This window comes from Eriocheir sinensis, chromosome 3 (genome assembly GCF_024679095.1).
Source record: "Eriocheir sinensis breed Jianghai 21 chromosome 3, ASM2467909v1, whole genome shotgun sequence".
Classification (NCBI taxonomy): Eukaryota; Metazoa; Arthropoda; class Malacostraca; order Decapoda; family Varunidae; genus Eriocheir; species Eriocheir sinensis.
The window spans coordinates 9,487,497-9,506,558 of record NC_066511.1 but is presented as its reverse complement, the minus strand read 5'-3'; the positions used below and the strand labels follow the sequence as shown (position 1 = coordinate 9,506,558).

The 19,062-nt window shown below is 42.3% G+C and overlaps 3 protein-coding genes across 12 annotated transcripts in view; all 3 read right to left on the bottom strand.

Moving 5' to 3' along the window:
- The window catches only part of LOC127004836 (ras-related protein Rab-43-like), a 56,465-nt gene extending 52,378 nt beyond the window's left edge, over nt 1-4,087 (bottom strand). The window contains exon 1 of one of the 2 annotated variants that reach the window (XM_050873016.1): nt 3,930-4,087. The gene's annotated coding sequence lies outside the window, so the exon portion shown is untranslated. Of the gene's footprint in view, nt 1-3,645; nt 3,858-3,929 lie in introns of those variants that run through there. The other variant, XM_050873018.1, reaches the window with a different exon arrangement.
- Nucleotides 4,088-5,883: 1,796 nt separating this feature from the next.
- LOC127004822 (uncharacterized) lies at nt 5,884-13,763 on the bottom strand. Of its 3 annotated transcripts, none has more exons than XM_050873006.1 (4): nt 13,569-13,763; nt 10,887-10,972; nt 9,463-9,592; nt 5,884-8,862 (listed from the first exon to the last, which is right to left on the bottom strand). In XM_050873006.1, exons 2-4 carry the CDS (start codon nt 10,952-10,954, stop codon nt 6,829-6,831), a joined length of 2,232 nt encoding a protein of 743 aa, XP_050728963.1. In that variant the 5' UTR covers nt 10,955-10,972; nt 13,569-13,763; the 3' UTR covers nt 5,884-6,828. The 3 variants fall into 3 exon arrangements, 2 of the variants coding, with proteins under 2 accessions (XP_050728963.1, XP_050728958.1); XM_050873001.1 differs by having other exon boundaries at nt 10,891-10,972; XR_007758033.1 differs by having other exon boundaries at nt 6,960-7,102; nt 10,891-10,972.
- Nucleotides 13,764-15,604: 1,841 nt separating this feature from the next.
- LOC127004796 (rhomboid-related protein 1-like) overlaps nt 15,605-19,062 on the bottom strand; it is a 9,168-nt gene continuing 5,710 nt past the window's right edge. For all 7 annotated transcript variants that reach the window (XM_050872949.1, XM_050872939.1, XM_050872988.1 and 4 more), the window contains 3 exons: nt 18,732-18,942; nt 18,235-18,345; nt 15,605-17,304 (listed from right to left, as the gene is read on the bottom strand). In XM_050872949.1, coding sequence (XP_050728906.1) covers nt 17,053-17,304; nt 18,235-18,345; nt 18,732-18,942 — 574 coding nt within the window. In that variant the 3' untranslated portion in view covers nt 15,605-17,052. The remainder of the gene's footprint in view (nt 17,305-18,234; nt 18,346-18,731; nt 18,943-19,062) is intronic.

The window sequence follows — 19,062 nt, the reverse complement described above, 5'->3', positions numbered from 1 at the left end:
TCCCTCCTTCCTGCCTTCCTCAATGCACATCATGTCCCTGTGAAACTAGAACCAGAGACACACTGGATTGACCCTGAATCATGACGAGAGGAAATGAGTGGGTGAGCCGAGTGACGACATATTTAATTTCCCATCTTCATCTGCAGAGAGATATTACCCTACTCTTTAACTTGGGGTTTGTCTTTTTCAACTGGCATATGTGTCAGAATGAACTTTTGTAGAAATTTTCCAGATGCACCTGTTCTCTTACAGTACATCATTGGTGAGCAACCCATTTTAGATGTTTACAACCACAAAGATCTTGGGGTCAGGATTGATTCTTCTCTCAAGTTCCATCTTCATGTGAGAGAGATCGCAGGCAAAGCTAGTGGCATAAGCTATAGTATTCTAAGGGAACTATTTGTAGAACTCCAGATTTTATGAGAGCGTTTTTTATTTCACATATTAGGCCAATCCTTGACTATGCTTCTGTGGTGTGGTTTACTGGATATTTGGGCGATAGATTTTTAGCTGTTCAGAGAAGGAAGACTAACAAAATCATTGGGTTCTGTGACGTACCTTGTAGGGATTGTCTTGCGCAATTAAGTGACTTGCTATCTCTTTGCCTGACGGTTTACTCTAGCATGGCTCGTAGAGAAAGGTCATCCAGGTAAAAAAATCCAGGTAAGTCTCTACTCGATCAAATCAATCAATCAATCAATGGGGGCATACGCCAGGGGGCGCGTCGCCTTGCCCACCCTATGACGCCAAGCCCAGGGGTCCCTCCGGGCGAGTCTCCATGCAGGCCCCCTTCCCAACCCGAGTACCTCCCGGCAGGATCTATCAACTTGCTCAAGGCACGAACTTCGTGGGCGTCCCCTTGGCCTCCTCCACTCAGGATTGTCTCTTACAGACACAACCCGATGAGCAGGATCAGCTTCCAGAAAACATGCCACGTGCCTGTATAGCCGAAGTTGGTGTTGACAGACTACGCAGGTAATATATGTCGAATCAGTCTCACGGGGTAGTCGCCAGTTTGACACAGTCATTCCAGCGATATCCCATGATTCTGCATAGACACTTATTGCCAAAGGCAACAATCCGCCTCTCCAAGTCCCCATTTAGTGTCCATGTCTCACAACCATAGAGTAAGACAGGGAGCACAAGGGACTTGAAGATCCGGATCTTTGTCCTTCTGCACAGGTATCGATAACGCCATATACTCGTGTTGAGCGAGTCCATAACACCGTGGGCCAGGCCAATCCGCCGTAAGACTTCCTGGCTAGACTCACCATTGTTACGAACTACGCTACCAAGATATGTGAAACTTTCTGAGATCTCATAGGCATGAACAGACTGTACTGTGTCATCCAGCAAGCCTCCAAACACCTGTACCTTGGTCTTGGCCCAGGAGACCTGAAGTCCCAAGGGCTTCGCCTCCTCATGCAGTGCCTCGAGAGCCATCACCAAAACCTCCAGCGACTCCGCCAGGATTACTGCATCATCAGCAAAAACAAGGTCAGTGACCCTCGTATTGCCAATGGATGTTCCACAATGACTCTGGTCCACAACTCTGCCCAGTACCCAGTCCATACAAGTGCTGAAAAGCGATGGGGCAAGGACACAGCCCTGCCTCACTCCCGCATTCACGGGAAAGAAGCTGGACAAGCCCCCCCCACACTTCGCATTTTCTGTCCCAGAATACAGGCCAGTCAGCAAACCAATAGTGCTTGCAGGAATCCCACAGAGTCGCAGAAGATCCCAGAGTGCCTCACAATGCACTGAATCAAACACCTTCTTGAGATCGACATAGGCTGCAAGCATCCCCTGCCGAAACTCTCATCGGCGCTCCACCAGTACGTGAAGCGCTAGGATACAGTCAGCTGTTGACTTACCAGGCGTGAACCCAGACTTTTCAGGTCTCTGCAACTTCAGCAGCTGGCTGCGAATTTGTATCAGCAAGAGGTGGGTAAGCACCTTGCCTGGCACACTGAGCAGTGTAATACCACAGTAGTTGTTGCAGTCCTGGCGGTCACCTTTCCCTTTACAGATAGGGACGCCCAACCCCCTCTTCCAGTCAGGAGGAATAGTACCGGACTGCCACACGGCAGTCAAGACCGCATGCAACCCCCAGATCATAGCCTCACCTCCAGCTTTGAGCAGCTCCGCACTCGATCAAAGGCAGACTGATTCGAGCTGATCTTATTATGGTGTTTAAAATTTTTAAAAGGACTTTGCCCTAAACTTGAACATTTGCTGATGAGAAATCCCAATAGGAACACTAGAGGTCACTCCTATAAGCTTTACGTTCCTCGTTGTAACACTGAGGTGAGAACCTGCTTCTCATTGAGAGTAATTAACATTTGGAACAGCTTGCCGGATTCTGTTGTTTCTGTCATCTCGGTGAATTCCTTCAAACACTAGCTGGACAAGCATCTTGGTCTGATCTTATACAACTTTGATTATTTATTTATTTATTTATTTATTTATTTTTTTACGTCGTGGCCTATTGCGCCGATAGGCTTCTTCCCGGTGGGGCCTGATGGTCAGCCCAGCCCGTTCTGGCGCAGGCGAGTGTTTATAGTGGCGCCATCTTGCATTGGCTCATGCTGCCCTCCCGGAGCTCATCTTTAATCCTAGAATCTAGAGTCTGGGTTGATAGATGGTCTTCTGGACAGCATGTGGGTAGTTTTAAGCCACTCGGCGGCGGCTGAAATATCCCAGCTTGGTGGCACCGGGCGGGGATTGAACTCGCGTCCTCCTGAAGGCGGCGCCGTCGCTCTGTCGACTCAGCCACCGCCTCCCCTAAATTTGTTCTTAGTGGTATGGTTGTTCTTTTGGGTGGTTTGTATAGATTATTGATACTGATTGTGTCTTGAAAATAGAAGTTGTCCATGTCATCTCGCGATGTCATATTAGCCAACCATCTGAACATCTTCATGAAAACCGTCAGCTGCAGTTTTGGTTGGAGACATCGCACAACTTTTGGATGGGACGTGCTCCCATTCAGGTAAGAAATCCAGGTAAGAAACTGGCCGCTAAACTGATGGAATTTGCACATCCATGGCAGCGTGAGACGGACACAAGTGAAGGCGGGTGGTGGTGTTGGCCTAGTGTTCGCAACAGGAAAAAATGAGTCACTGAACTTATTAGTCTAGCCTACATTTATTGAAGTATATATAGTGCAATATTATATGTGACTGTGAAGTAGAAAAGTTGGGCTATGTTATTTGTGCATTGGAAATTATTATAATGAAAAAAAAATTGAGATGCAGCCATTTACTTTTTTCGACAACAATATATGAGTTGATGATAGAAAGGAACAATATTTGGACAATTTATGGTTTCACCCAACCAATGATTTTCTCATGTGGTTTATATTTTTCTGGTGATAGATGTAGTGAATTGCACAATTTTGTACCTCATTTCCGTCGCAAATGTCTACTTTTCGAGTTATGCCCCTTTTCGGTTACTTTGATACAGTCACACTTCATGTTATGCTTCAGACATGTATTTTGTTCCTTAAAACTAAAATATAGATGCAAAATGTTGTCTTTTTTAAGGCATGGAGCGATTCTCCACAAATACCCAAATATCTTGCCTCATTCAGTAGTCAGTCCAACTACACCTCAGCGCTTCATTCAAAAACTGTTCAATAATACTAACATTTAACAAGATATTTTTATCTATCCCCCATGTTCACTGAAGGCTAGGATGCATCACGGCGGGGGTGGCCAGCCAGGTAACACACGGGTCATACGTGTTATGCCCCTGTACGGGAGCCCTGCGCATTATCGTCCAGATCCAGGTCAGCAGGTGTGAGGGCAGCCCAGGTGTGCCCCGCCAGGTGGAAATGACAGGTGGCGAGACGCGAAAACAACCTTCCCGGCACTAGGCTGAGACTATTACACCAGCACAGCGACCTTGACCACATGACCTTGCTATCTCACCTTATCAGCGGCTCCTTGGCTGGTGTGTTCAGGACGGGCGGGCCGCGGACAGCATCACTAACAGGCCCACACGGCGGCAGCAACAGGTGGCGGGCGGCACAACAATGACCGCCTTTACAATGGGGATACAATTATATATATTTTTTTTTTCATACCTTCATCTATGCTGTATTTAAATGCTGTAAAGTCACGGCAAAATGTTAAAAAATGAATACTAAAATCTATAACATATTTGATATTTCTAAAGATTCTTCGCATCACTTAACCCGGTAGCAGCGACGGGCCAAATTAATTGTGGTTTTACCTTAAGTAGCAGCGACGGGCCAAATTTGTGCCATGATTTAAACCCCCAAAATAGATGATGCATAAACTCATCACAAATGCTTTGATATATATTATGAAGTGGTTTCTGTGAGTGATGATTTTTTCTCATTTTTCTCGCTTAGAGGGACCATTAAGACACATGATCCCCGCTGCTACCGGGTTAATTAATCATTAATTTGTACCGTAGGCTCGATCATCCGTGGTGCAATGGTTAGCGTGCCTATAAAAAAATAGCCCGCTACTATTAGATTAACTGCAGGGCCGTGATTTCGGGGGGAAGGGCGGCTGTAGCCCAAATGTTTTCTGCATCCGCCGCAAAATGCCCCTAAAAGTGCTCTTTATTATATCCCAATGCTATGCATGCATGCTCGCTTCGCTCGTCACCCCCCCCACACACACACACACTATCTCATGAACCTATGACACCCTCCAGAAATCTGTCAAAATACAAGTGCCTGAGCAACTAATTAGCGGGTCCGGGTTCCAATCCTGGCCTGCATGGGTAGTCTGTACACAGTTCACCCAGCTGTTCATCCACCATTCTGGGCTGGTCGGTAAATGGGTAGCACCTGAGGAAGGTAAACTGTGGTAACCTGGATGTCACACCGGCCCGGCCCTGTATCCCGGGGTGACGGGTTCTCTCTTACCACAGGCTCAAGGGCTAATGTGACGAAGATGAGCACCGAGGCCACGCACAATTATATCATATGCACCCAACCTTACCTTTAAAATGATTACCTTTAAATAATTTCAAACAAAATAAGAAATGAATATCTCAAGCGCCACAACAACAGAGCCGAGGCGCGCTGCAATACTTACGATAGCTACTATAGGAAACTGTTAATGATTTCTTCGCCGTTCTTGTCAGTCTGTCTGTCCTTTGGTTTGCCTATCCACCAACAAATTCTCTCTCTCTCTCTCTCTCTCTCTCTCTCTCTCTCTCTCTCTCTCTCTCTCTCTCTCTCTCTCTCTCTCTCTCTCTCTCTCTCTCTCTCTCTCTCTCTCTCTCTCTCTCTCTCTCAAATGTAGACAAGTAAATTCAGACTGCACCAATTTTTTCTTCACTAACGTTGTAGTGCGAGAATGGAATAAGCTCCTACCGTCAGTGGTCCAGTGTAACACGATTGACTCCTTCAAAAACAAGCTCGACCGTCACTTCCATCAACTTATAATTAATATCAACTAGAGTTGAAATGCATCGTTTTGGAGCCTTCTGATTAATGTAGAATCACTTAGGTTTAAGGACAGACCACCTAGTCTGGACCATGGGGTCTGTGTGGTCTGATTTTCTATGTAAATCTATGTAAATCTCTCTCTCTCTCTCTCTCTCTCTCTCTCTCTCTCTCTCTCTCTCTCTCTCTCTCTCTCTCTCTCTCTCTCTCTCTAATACCTATAATACACGCTACACAGAACTTGACATAGCTATACCCTCTATGCCTATATATGGTGTTCTGTTAATTTCAAAAGTTCTGGAATGAGCTGTTTCTTTGTATCGTAAATGATGAATATCAAAATTGCACAGTCTTAATTGGCTCTTAATTAACCAACTAACTTGACTCCTGTTGCTTCAAAATGTACCCAAATCTTCATCGATATATGAATTCATTCAACTATCAGGAACAGGAAAGAATGCATTCAAACATTTATTATGTGCGTACAAAACTAGTCACAAAAATATTCAATATTGTGCATTTTCAGCGTAAAAAATAACAAAAAAGGTTACAATCCACAACCATATTACTACTTAGGCCTCTCTATATTGCGGTGCAGCATGCATACATATAAGTTCTGCCCATTTCCGCTGCAGTCCTGTTATCTCTGTTATTTTAACATCGCGCATTAGCAGTGTTAAATGTCACATGTTAAATAGCTCACATGTGCAGTGATGACGCAGTTCAGCTGTCAGCACAAAGGCTCTACTACTGCCATTTGTCTATCATCGAGCTTAGAATTAAAGCATATCATTGGTAATTTTCTTAGATGAACTTAGGCTTTATAGTGTTAAAGCAATGCATATACAGAACAATGAACAATATTTTTTTTCCTATTTTCTTTGGGCCACTCACTACAAGGACACCTCTTAGCTACTTCAAGTGCATATTTATTTATTCAGAGCTTCCAATTTATACGCTACTTAATTTTTTTTGTTAATCGCTCATTTCAACCCCAATATCCTGTTGCCTTTATTCTTTCAGAGGTAACATCTTACATTGCCAACATATATCACCATTGGCTACTTCACCTCGAGTCTCTTGCATCACAGGTACTCCCATCAAACTGATCCCTAATAGCGGTAGCTCACCAAGTCTCTATAGTAAACCACCAATCAATCAGCAAATCACCAATTTTATATGCAGTCACTTCCCCAGTACATAACCACTACCTCCATCAAAACCACCAACTGTCACCTTCCTATCTCCTCCTCCTCCTCCTTCTCCTCCTTATAAGTTCTTGTTGTTCGTGATGCTTTTCGTAAGTACCCACACTAAACTTCACCTCACACGACTCAGACCACCACCACCATTTTCCACGATCACAGTAGCCTGCAGTGAACCCATACTACTTTCCCAGCCTCCTAGTATTCCCCCACTTCCTTAGTCTCCACGGTGCCGTCAACATTCTTAACCACTCGGAAGTTTGCACACTCATAGCGGAAGCAGACGGGATCCTCTAACACTTGTAAGAAGGTTGCAAGGGTCAGCACCTCTACCCTTTCCCCCATCACGCCCTCCGACACCACCTCGTTGTCGTTGTATTGCGGCCGATCGTCGTGTCCAATCAGGTGTCTTGCTTCCTCGTCAGACAGCTCATTCCAATTCGATTCCCCGATGATGCGGTAGCGCCACGCCCTGTAGCGAGAGATAGCGTCTGGGTGAGCCGAAGTTTTTATCGTCTTGGTATACAGGCCCTTGAGGAATGTTCTCACTCCTTGAGGAGTCACTTCAGACTCGACGAGGTGGATACCAGAATAACGTGTTCGGATTGTGGCAAGAAACGCGACTAAGCGGGGCATGTCGTCGTCTGTCAGACCTCTGAACGAGAGATCCATCATGGGTGTGTTGATCCTTGGCACCCCAACCTCAAGTAGCTGGTCAAGTGGAAGATCAAAATCAATTTCAAGCCACATGAGCGAAGGTAATGTTGCCGGTGCATGGCACGCTGCCTTTACTGACTGCAAGTCTGTCACACGCACTCGCAAGCATACCAGGTTCTGTGTGGTCACGTGTTGGCCGAGGTTGTTCAGGTAGGGTGTAGACAGACAACCCATAAAATCCTGCAGAACCCCTTTCCTACCGTACTTCTGAACCGTCTCTATCAGCCAGTTCGAGCTGACAGAGTGTCCAAAAGTGAGGTGATTCATGTCAGCCAGGAACATGAAGATACCACGCTGGGCCAGCACACGCACCACTTGTGTCAGCTCTGGTGCAGACTGTCCATTGGCGACGGTCACCTCTGCCTTTACGGGTTGCACATATTCCAGCAACGCCTCGACTGGCCGAACCAAAACCGCTGAATCGCCGATTTCCCACAGCTTCGGGAAGTCTATCTCAGCCACCATGAATTTCACTAACTCTGGATGAAGATTAGCTTCAGATAGTATCCTTAGCGTATAGCCGAACCTATCCTTTGCACGGTCCATGTGAAGAACAAGATTACGAAAGAGTCTGGTCAACTGCTTCTCCTTGGGTGTTTCGCCGTTTTTAATAGCCCGTGCCAAGTGACCAGCAACATATATCACCACCACATCCTCCTCGGCGATATTCTTGACAAGAGTCTTCAGGGCTGTTCCACTCAAGTTCTGATGAAAGGCGTTCCACCCGGCTAAGAATTCAGTCAGAGGCTGGGGGAGGGACAGCCACCTGTTGCCGCAACAACCAGTAGACTCTCCGAACAAAGGGGACAAATGGAAGCCAGATGCACCTTTTGACTCATTAGGGAAATTTCGGCGAGCCTCGTACTCCACTTCTGAAGCATGTAATGGGTACCCAGTCTCAAGGCTTCTACGGCAGAGTCCACCCAGTGCAGTCCACCACCTTGCCAGCCCGTCCTCCGGTAGTTCATTTATGTCCCCTGCTCCAGTCATTCCATCGATCATCGCCCACAGAAGTCCCGTTTCCGTGGAGACATTTTCAATTAGGCCAGACTTCCAAGCCGCACAGAAAGGTTCGATTAGTCCTCTGTACCGCAGCACCGCATTCGCCCACCACCAGTTATCTGTAACCCATACAGTAAGCGATGAAAGCTGATGTATAGTCAGGTAACTCGTGGCCACAGACAACGCTTTTTCCTTATCCAGAGAAGCCAAGCGGTGCAGCCTCACGGTTCCACAATCTTCTATCTTCGCCGCTGACAGGGTCTCCTGACTTTTGGCCGCGTACTCCGGAGTTGTAAGGACGACCAGTGACATTGTTCTCCATTTCTGCAAGGCTTCTATGGCCTCCTCAGTCCATCGGGGCAAGAAATCATCAATGATAAGGAGCGTGCGGCCCTCCTCCATTAAATCTTCACCTTGTTTTAGGCTGCGGCGGGTTATCTCGAAGACCTGGGGACTGATCGCCTCCCAGATCCCCACCTCGTCCAACTCAGGCCCGGACACGACGAAGACTCCCTGCCACGAGTTATTGTTTGTAGTTGCAGTAGTAGTAGTAGTAGTAGTGATATTATTATTATTATTATTATTATTATTATTATTATTATTATTATTATTATTATTATTATTATTATTATTATTATCATTATTATTATTATTATTATTATTATTATTATTATTATTATTATTATTATTATTATTATTAGTAGTAGTAGTAGTAGTAGTAGTATCCTTATTGCTGTTATCACAATCATTAGTATTAGTTAATTGCAATTATAATATAGATAACAATAAAAAATAATAATTATCATCATAATCATCATGATACTTGAGATTGCTCAATATTTTTTCTCTTTCTCATGGAGGTGAGAGAGAGAGAGAGAGAGAGAGAGAGAGAGAGAGAGAGAGAGAGAGAGAGAGAGAGAGAGAGAGAGAGAGAGAGAGAGAGAGAGAGAGAGAGAGAGAGAGAGAGAGAGAGAGAGAGAGAGAGAGAGAGAGAAATAAAAAAAAAGCCAACTGATGTCCCTTCGTCTGCCTTCCGGTCTGCCTTGCACCCTTCAATCTTTCTCTTCGCTCAGCCACCTGTCAATCTGCACCTGTCTGTTGTATCTAGCTCACCTGGAACCCCTTGTGCCGCTGGAGTGTCCGTGCCAGGCTGGACTTCCCTTCGCCCCTGTAGCCCGAGATGACACACGCACTCCTCTCCGCACTGCCCACCAACTCATGCGCCGCTACCTCCACCTGACGCCTGCCGAAGAAGAGCGGGGGTTGGTGGTTGGGTAGCGAGGCAAGGAAAGTGAGGCATTGTTAGTTTAATCACAGAAGGAACTAAAGAAAAGGATGAATAACAGAAAAGAAGTGCAAGTTAAAGAAATGATATATAGATAAAAACTTCCACCTCCACCTGACGCCTGCCAAAGAAGCACATGTGTTGGTGGTTGGGTAGCGAGGCAAGGAAAAGGAAGTGTTCCCAATACTAATCAAGGAAGGAAGGAAGTAAAGAAGAGGATGAATGAAAGAAAATATAAATATAAAAACTTAAAATATACTGCACACACTTTAAATCGAGAGGTAGTTGGGTAGCTACGCAAGAAACAGGAGGTATTGTTACTCTTAATCAAAGAAGGAACAAATTAAAAGAAAGATGAATGAAAGAAAACAAAAGCAAGTTAGAGAAATTTTATGTGAAATAGATAAAAACCTCCACCTCCACTTGTCGCCTGCCAAAGAAACTCGTGTGTTGGGTAGCGAGGCAAGTAACAAATTAATAAAAGAAAAGATGAACGTATGTAAATAATGGCAAGTTAAAAGAAATGATATATGATATTGATAAAAACCTTCACCTCCACCCGTCGCCTGCCAAAGAAGCTCGTGTGTTGGGCAGCGAGGCAAGGAACACATTAAAAGAAAAGATGAACGAATGTAAATAATGGCAAGTTAAAAGAAATGGTATATGATATTGATAAAAACCTCCTCCTCCACCTGACACCTGACAAATAACTACGTATGTTGGTGGTTGAGCAGCAAGGCAAGGGAAAGGAGGTATTGTTGGTATTGATCAAAGCTGGAACGGACTAAAGAAACGGATGAATGAAGGGAAACAGAAGCAGATAAAGAAAAGGTATATGATATAGATAAAAAAAACTCCATTTCCACCTGACACCTGACAAATAACTACGCATTTTGATGGTTGAGCAGCGAGGCAAGGAAAAGGAGAGGTGTTATTACTATTGATCAAAGAAGGAACGAATTAAAAACATATGAATGAAAGTAAATAAGAGCAAATTAAAGAACTGGCACATGATATAGATAAAAAAAAACTTGAGAAGATTATACTGTACACACTCGAAATTGAGAGAAAAAGAAAAAAGAAAAGAAAAACATGATGGAAGGAAAAGAAAATCAGGTTAAAGAACTGGTAGATAAGAGATGAAAAACTATATTGTACACACTTGGAATGGAGAGGACTCTATTAATGATAATGGAATGTTTGACGCGTATGTGTGTGTGTGTGTATGTGTGTGTGTGTGTGTGTCACCTACCCACCGTGAGCGGCCAAGGAGGCAAACACTGGCGGGTCCCGGGGGTCTAGGAGCGGTCGTGAAGCCATTGTCCAGCGCCATCTGCCCTGCACGATTCATATGAAGAAAATATCGTTAAGTAATACTAATCAATTTTGGTCTTCAGCTTCAACGGGGTTATGACAAAACTACTCAAATGAAATAGCATATAACACACACACACACACACACAAACACACACACACACACACACAGAGAGAGAGAGAGAGAGAGAGAGAGATGGCGGGGGAGGAGTGGGGGGCCCGTCACACTAATAAACACTTTCGTACCCTCGCACCCTGTCTTCCTGTTTACCATCCTTGCCGAGGATGGATGATTGCCATCTTTATTCGTTCCCTTCCAAATGCATCTCCATTTAATCATAGTACGATTCCTCCTCTTCGTCCTCTCTCTACAACAACTAATTACGTACTGGCCGTCACTGCTATATTGTACTTCTATTTTAACTACTGATACTATTGTTACTGTTGCTGCTGCTGGTTTTATTGTTATTAACGTGTTGTTGTTAATACTGTGGCCGGCCTTACGATGTTTCCATTGTTATTTTTTTCGTAGACTCATTGTACGTCAGGAGGCATCAAGGGACTGTGTGTGTTTAGTTTTCCGAGACTATGTTTACTGTTTGTTATAGTACCAATCTTTCAAGCACCCCTGATCATCAAAATACACTTAATTCAAATCACAGTAAAATGCAAGTACAGCTACACTAACGCAAAAACTTTCATGTGACTCACTCACTGTCACTTAGAGGTTCATGTCTGAGGTGTTTGCTCTTTTTCCTCAATGGTCGTTCATTTGGCCTCAAGCAGGCAGTGTAGGGGTGACCTTGGGGAAAATCATTGAAGAATGCACCTTTTCAACTCTTCCAAATTACTTCCTGGTTGTTGTTTCTATACCCTTTAGATGCACTACACTAATCGGAACACATTGCTTATAAACCTTGGGCCGTCATCCCATCCTACCTGGCTTCGTAAATATTGCTCCTGCTTCTATAAACCACCTGTTGCTAAGGCTTTGGTGGGACAAAGACTGCCAGCACCGCCACAACCACCACCACTACTACTACTACTACTACTACTACTACTACTACTACTACTACTACTACTACTACTACTACTATGCTAATATTGCTATAAGTATTGAGGTGAATCGTAACTTCTTCCTATACGAATATAAACGTAATTATGCTTATCACATTTTTCTTTATGTAAATAGGTTGTCGGAATTTTGCGGGGCTGCTGATACTTGGAATCATTATTTGAAGTTTGTAGTAATTACTTAAAGGATTTTCCACAAGACTTTAATATATATTTTTTTATGCATCTCTCTCTCTCTCTCTCTCTCTCTCTCTCTCTCTCTCTCTCTCTCTCTCTCTCCGCGACCAGTGTGCCTCAGTGTAGTCAGTGTAGTCATCAGCTAGTCATAGCCCGTGATTGTTCCCTTGTGATAGCTTTCCTGTGGATACCCTCTCATGTTGGACTCGCGGCCAGTGACACTGCAGATAGTCTAGCAAAGGTTGCTTGTGCCCTGAACGATACTGATGTCCCTGCCATACCCTCTCTTCAGTGTTATAGACACTTACTGTACTCTGCCTCGCATGCCTTAGTAGTGCAACGAAGAAACACTGTCGCCTCGACAGTGTTTCCATAAGACACTATAAACATTTTGTTCACTACACCCACAAGTACCGTCGCCACGAACTCATGGTGCGACGACACAATATGGTGAGCGCCAGACTAAGGCTGGGGTACCGACCGTTGTGGCAGGTATCACAGGCGGTGAATGTACACTTCATCACTCCTCGTGCAGACTGTGCGACCTCCCGGCAGCCAATACTACATATCCGTCACTATTGCTTAGAATGTCCCGTTGTTCGGCAGCTGCTGCCACAGGACCAAGATTTGTTCAATCTTTGTAAATATTTGTTAAAGGATGACATTTTGGACGAAATTCTTGTACAATATCCACACTTTGGTGGATACTGAAGAAATTCTGCATTTGTTTCTTTATTTCTTTGTGTGTGTGTGTGTGTGTGTGTGTGTGTGTGTGTGTGTGTGTGTGTGTGTGTGTGTGTGTGTGTGTGTGTAAGCTAATGGATATCTGTTGTCTCCCATGTACCCTGATGTGTACCTGATTCACTTTTATTTTGTCCATGTTTATCGTAAAACTTTGTCTCATGTTTACACAATATTGTAGTATTTCACTATTTTTGTACTTGTCTGACGCCCCCTGGGCGTAATAAATTGATCAAATCAAATCTCTCTCTCTCTCTCTCTCTCTCTCTCTCTCTCTCTCTCTCTCTCTCTCTCTCTCTCTCTCAAGCATCGTAAAATCAAAGAAGATACGATTCTTCTTCTTAACCTTCCGCAACGATATCCAGTAGCAGATGCATTTTTTTTTCTTTGGCTTGATCTTTGTGTGTGAGCTTGCGAGTAAATTAGACCTATTTTACCTATCATATTGCCATGCTTCTTAAATATCTGGCAACTGCAGGTGAAATAAAACACAAAAGATCAAAGCTCGGCAAGAAAGACAATGATAGCGTTGATGAAATTTACGAGCATGTTCTCTCCCATCTCTCTCTCTCTCTCTCTCTCTCTCTCTCTCTCTCCACATGATCATTGACACCGCAGCCACACTCACCTTACGCAAGGGAAATGAGCTATTCCAACTATTCTCCTTCCGCGACTTTACTGCCCTCGCTCCCTGCTGTCTGGCTCTTGTCTTCCGCCCTCCTCGCGCCGCACCACCACCACCACAACAGTCACGTCTCTCACCCGCTTGAGTTCGCAGCTTCCACTCGTGTCAGGTAGGGAATGTGTCACACTAAAAATATCCTCACCGCCTCCAGCCTCATTGCTCCCCCCACGTGACTGACTCACCCACAACACTGACTGTCCGCTGCCAAACCAACCAAGGTGTGCTCCTCCTCCCTGACACTGACGGGACGGGGAACATACAGTACGTAGTGTGTGTGTGTGTGTGTGTGTGTGTGTGTGTGTGTGTCGTTTAACTTCTTCACTTGCTCCATGGTGGGGAATATACTTTACACTCCTGTTTTTTTTAATTTAACAAAGCTTAAGGTATTGTCTACTTCCTGTTTAACTCATCTAAAATATAGGAATAGTTTTCGTAGTTTTACTTATTATTATTCAATGGATTCTTGTATTTTTCATACACATACTTTCTACTCGATCTCATTTGTGGTTATATAATGTGATTATACGTTCCCTAACTCTTGACTATTGTAAATATAACGCAGGCCTGTGTTCAACCACGTTTGCTGTAATATTATTGCAACAGGTCCGTATAAGAGCTTTCTGGTCAATGGACTTGTGTCTAAGAGTATCAAACTTGTAAATTTATGTATTCTGTATACTAGGCCAATGAAATAAATGTATCTTATGTATCGCGTATCATTCTTATATTGTCCAAATTGACCAGCATCTTCATTATTTAATTTCTTTTACTGGTAAATTCGGGAAGAGCCTTCCTCCGTCTGTAATTCCTTCTTCCTATGATTTAATACTTAAAGATAAGAGTTTCAAAAGAGCTTTTCAACCACATTTTTTTTTTTTTTTATCTCTTGTCCTTTGTTTGCGGGAGCAGCGTTACTGTGGGTTTGCATTATTCTTTTTGTTCCGTTAAAAAGAAAAATGTAACACCACCAGGGTCAGGTAAGGCATTTGATTGAGAAATGGCTGTGTGTGCCAAGTAGCGGCATTCACAAATATCTTTAAGTTAATGAGTTTCTGCAGTAATGTGTAGCCCAGTGACCATCGAAGTGGGGAGAAAAATGGTCAGCATGAAATTTTAATTTTATCTATGCAAATATTCACAGTGTGGTGCAATATATTGGCACAAATCCTCAGGAAGATCAGGCTAATTAATGATGCTGGATTCCCATCCTAACTATCGTATTCTATGATTTTGAAGAATTATCAATATAGTTTAATGATATGAATAACAATAAAAGCTAAAAAGATAATAGTAGTTATAGCACTACTGCTACTACTACTACTACTACTACTACCACTACTACTGCTACTACTACTACTATTACTACTACTACTACTACTGATAATAATAATAATAATAATAATAATAATAATAATAATAATAATAATAATAATAATAATAATAATAATAATAATAATAATAATAATAATAATAATAATAATAATAATAATAATAATAATAATAATAATAATAATAATAATAATAATAATAATAATAATAATAATAATAATAATAATAATAATAATAATAATAATAATAATAATAATAATAATAATAATAATAATAATAATAATAATAATAATAATAATAATAATAATAATAATAATAATAATAACAATAATAATAATAATAATAATAATAATAATAATGATGATAATAATAATATTAATAATAATAATTATAATAATAATAATAATAATAATAATAATAATAATAATAATAATAATAATAATAATAATAATAATAATAATAGATAATAATAAAAAAAAATAATAAGATAATAATAATAATAATAATAATAATAATAATAATAATAATAATAATAATAATAATAATAATAATAATAATAATAATAATAATAATAATAATAATAATAATGATAATAATAACAATAATAATAATATAAAAAATAATAATGATAATGGTAATTATAATGATAATAATAATAGAAACAATGTTATTACGGTAGCTGCAAATGGATCCATAAAATCACAGTGCGGTAGGCACATAACATTCTTATAACTATAATAGCACAAAGGCTCCGTGGCTGTACAGTACGTTCCCGAATGACCCGAGATCAAACAAGGCGATTCACGATCAGCGCGACGCACAATATATTATCCAACCAAACCTTTACAGCAGGGCGAGCACGCTTTATACAACGCAAACCACAGACCAACAACAACAACAACAAAACAAAAAAATCAATGAAAAATCGTGTTATGCGAGCGAAAATCAAATAGAGCTGCCTACATGCATCAAAATATTGGCCATTCAAAGAGATCTAGCTGGTGTACTTATGAAATTCTTGCGGTCTTCGGGAGCCTGCTGGGCCATTAAAACTATGACATAATGAACACAATCACGTTCGTCGTAACTGAAAGCTTTGGTAGGCAAGTCAGTCACAATCGGGCGAAACACCGCGCATGAACATAGGCCAGCATCAACATAAGCCTTGGTGTATACGTTATAGTCACAAGTGGACCGAACAGTGAATGAACATAGGGCAACATCAACATAAGCCTTGGTGTATACGTTAAAGTCACAAGTGGACCGAGCAGTGAATGAACATAGGCCTGCATCAACATAAGCCTTGGTGTATTCGTTATAGTCACAAGTGGACCGAACAGTGAATGAACAAAGGCCAGCATCAACATAAGCTTTGGTGTATACGTTATAGTCACAAGTGGACCGAACAGTGAATGAACAAAGGCCAGCATCAACATAAGCCTTGGTGTATACGTTATAGTCACAAGTGGACCGAACAGTGAATGAACATAGGACAGCATACGTAATTATAAGGGTTGGTGTGCATCTTATATGGCCAGTTCGACAGTCCAACACAGAGTCATAGTAAGCGCCCAAACCAAACCATATTATCCACAGTCATCCGTCTTTTCTACTCAATACCAGATACTAATAAAGAGATTTCCTGTATAGTTTCCTGAAATTTCATCCTCCTTTTTATATCAACGCAAAACACTCGAGCTGCAGGGAATTTTCGTCGTATTATGTGTTTGGTTGGGGAGCTTACAAACTTGCTGTATTGGACTGTAAAATTGGCCCATAGTCACAGGTGGACCAAACACACCTGTGACTCCTGACGCCTTCTCTCTCCCTTCCTTACTCCCACAAGCCAAGACCGAGGCGAAGCGTTGACTCCTGAAGGCTGCTGTGCATGCTACACGAACAAACGCGGCACGAGAGATCGACTTTTTGTACTCGTATGGAGAACAGAATAAATCAAGAAGAAACATCAGTACCAGTTACTAACGGTGTCTTGATAGTGGGAAAGGATATTATTTAGTTATTTAGGGGACAGAAAAAATGTCTCCATAGAAAAACTGGGATTATGAATAACACTCAGTCTATTAACTTTAAATTGAGTTTAGCCCCACTGTTGCGCCTGATCCCACTCTTCCTTGTCCTGCGCGATGGAAGACCAGTCGTTGTCGGGGAAGTATTCTGGGATGGGAAGGAACACTTGGAGCAGCACCCCACACACCATCAGGGCCACGAAGAGACCCAGTGACGTCCACCGGCAGTAGTTTTCCCACTTCTCCACCTCCAGGTTTCTCAGCACCACCACGCCCATTAGCATGCCAGCCACGGCCCCGCCAAAGTGCGCCATGTGGCCGGTCTGCGACGGGAGATACGAAAAAGGGGAAAAAATAGATGAAAGAATGAAAGAAAGAAGCCATGAGTCAAATGAAAATGTTAACGGGAAAAATAGTTTGGAGAAAAAGAGGAAAAGGAGACAGTGGGATAATTGGTGTCGTTAGAAAAAAAAACATAGATAATACAGTCCTCAGCCATGGATTTTAAGCAATTGAAGGGAGATTTAATTATTAAGTACGTATCTACATATCACTTGCATGCAGTAAAATTCTTGTTCCTTAGCGCTAGGAAATTGTTAGGATTGTCGCAGTTTTTCTGCCCTCTGTACGTAATCTTATATAGGCCTACTTTTAAAGTCATTTTAATATTTTTGTGATAATGAAAACTGTCGCCAAGAACATTTTTATGATTACTAATAACAAAACAACGAAAACTTATATATTCAAAGATTTTATATGTATGCCGCCACGCGCCAGTCCTGGAATTCTGAGATATAATATAACCTTTTGATAAATCAGGTCACCGAACATATTTTTCCCAATGTTTAAGCAAGATAAACTGACTAAGTTTTTAATACACGATCTGTCAGTATAGGCAATGGAGCTCCCGCTTCTTGTTTATCAGTCAAAAAAGAAACGCTTACTGAGCACTGAGCACAGCACTTACTGTTTATTTTAAAATGATAACTAAAGTTAAACTCTTAATAGACAAATGAACACTTCAGAAAATCAATTAATCGCCAGACTCACACGAACGAAAACGAAAACGAAACGATTTTCAGAAAGATGTTATTTTTTTTAACGTTTTTTTAATATACCATGCTATAATACTAAGATCTTGGTGATACTTAATACCCGATTTTCTTTGAAGTTACGTGTGACTCAAGAGAACTGTTAAGCGCATTACGTTCACGTTGGTTGATCTCAAGCTGTCGAAACAAAGGAATGCTCACCGCGGTCTCTGTGGCAGAGTAAGTGTCCCAGATGGCGTAGCCTAAATCGAGGGCCATCACCGCCAGGATCACAAGCAGCTGCAGCAGCGGGTATTCCATCGAAGACCAGTTCTGTGAAGAGCACGTGCCTTGTCTCACTGAAGGAGAGTTCTCAGATACATTATAATTATTACCTTCAGACCATTATTAAATGGCTGGACTACAAGTTAAGGGACATAGTGGCCTCGATTTATTAACTGGTTATTCATTGAGTAGAGTAGCAAACACCCAGTAATGGGTCTTTGGAGCAAGACATTAGAAATATTGTAGTTTCAAGCCTTCACTGCTTATATTACAATTCACACTGAATTTGAACAAAATACAAAACAAAAAGAACGACCTCTAAGTCAATCCCAAATTTTTCTGTTCGACAGTGTCAACGAGCATAGAAAAGGGTTCTTGTTTGCAATGTAGCAGACAAGCAAAGCCTCTTTTCTCGTGCCGATCTAACAGCTCACCAGCACCAGGTTGCTGAGATGAGCGTACTCCACGGCGTACACGCCGCCCGACGCCCCAGCCAGGAAATAGGTGGGCAGGAAGATGGAGTTCGCCAGCGCGCCCCACGCCACGCCCGCCAGGTAGATGAGGATGATGCGCCACCTGTGCACCATCTCCAGCAGCGTGCCGAGCACCATCTGTACCAGCAGGTTGTTGAACAGGTGCACCCAGCTGAGCACAAACACAAGGTAAGGTAGAGGTGAGTACAGGTGCGAGCACAAACAAAATGTTGGTGAGCTTTCCGTAATGATGGAAGACGTTTCATCAAGGGTTTTATAAATGTTAAAAAAT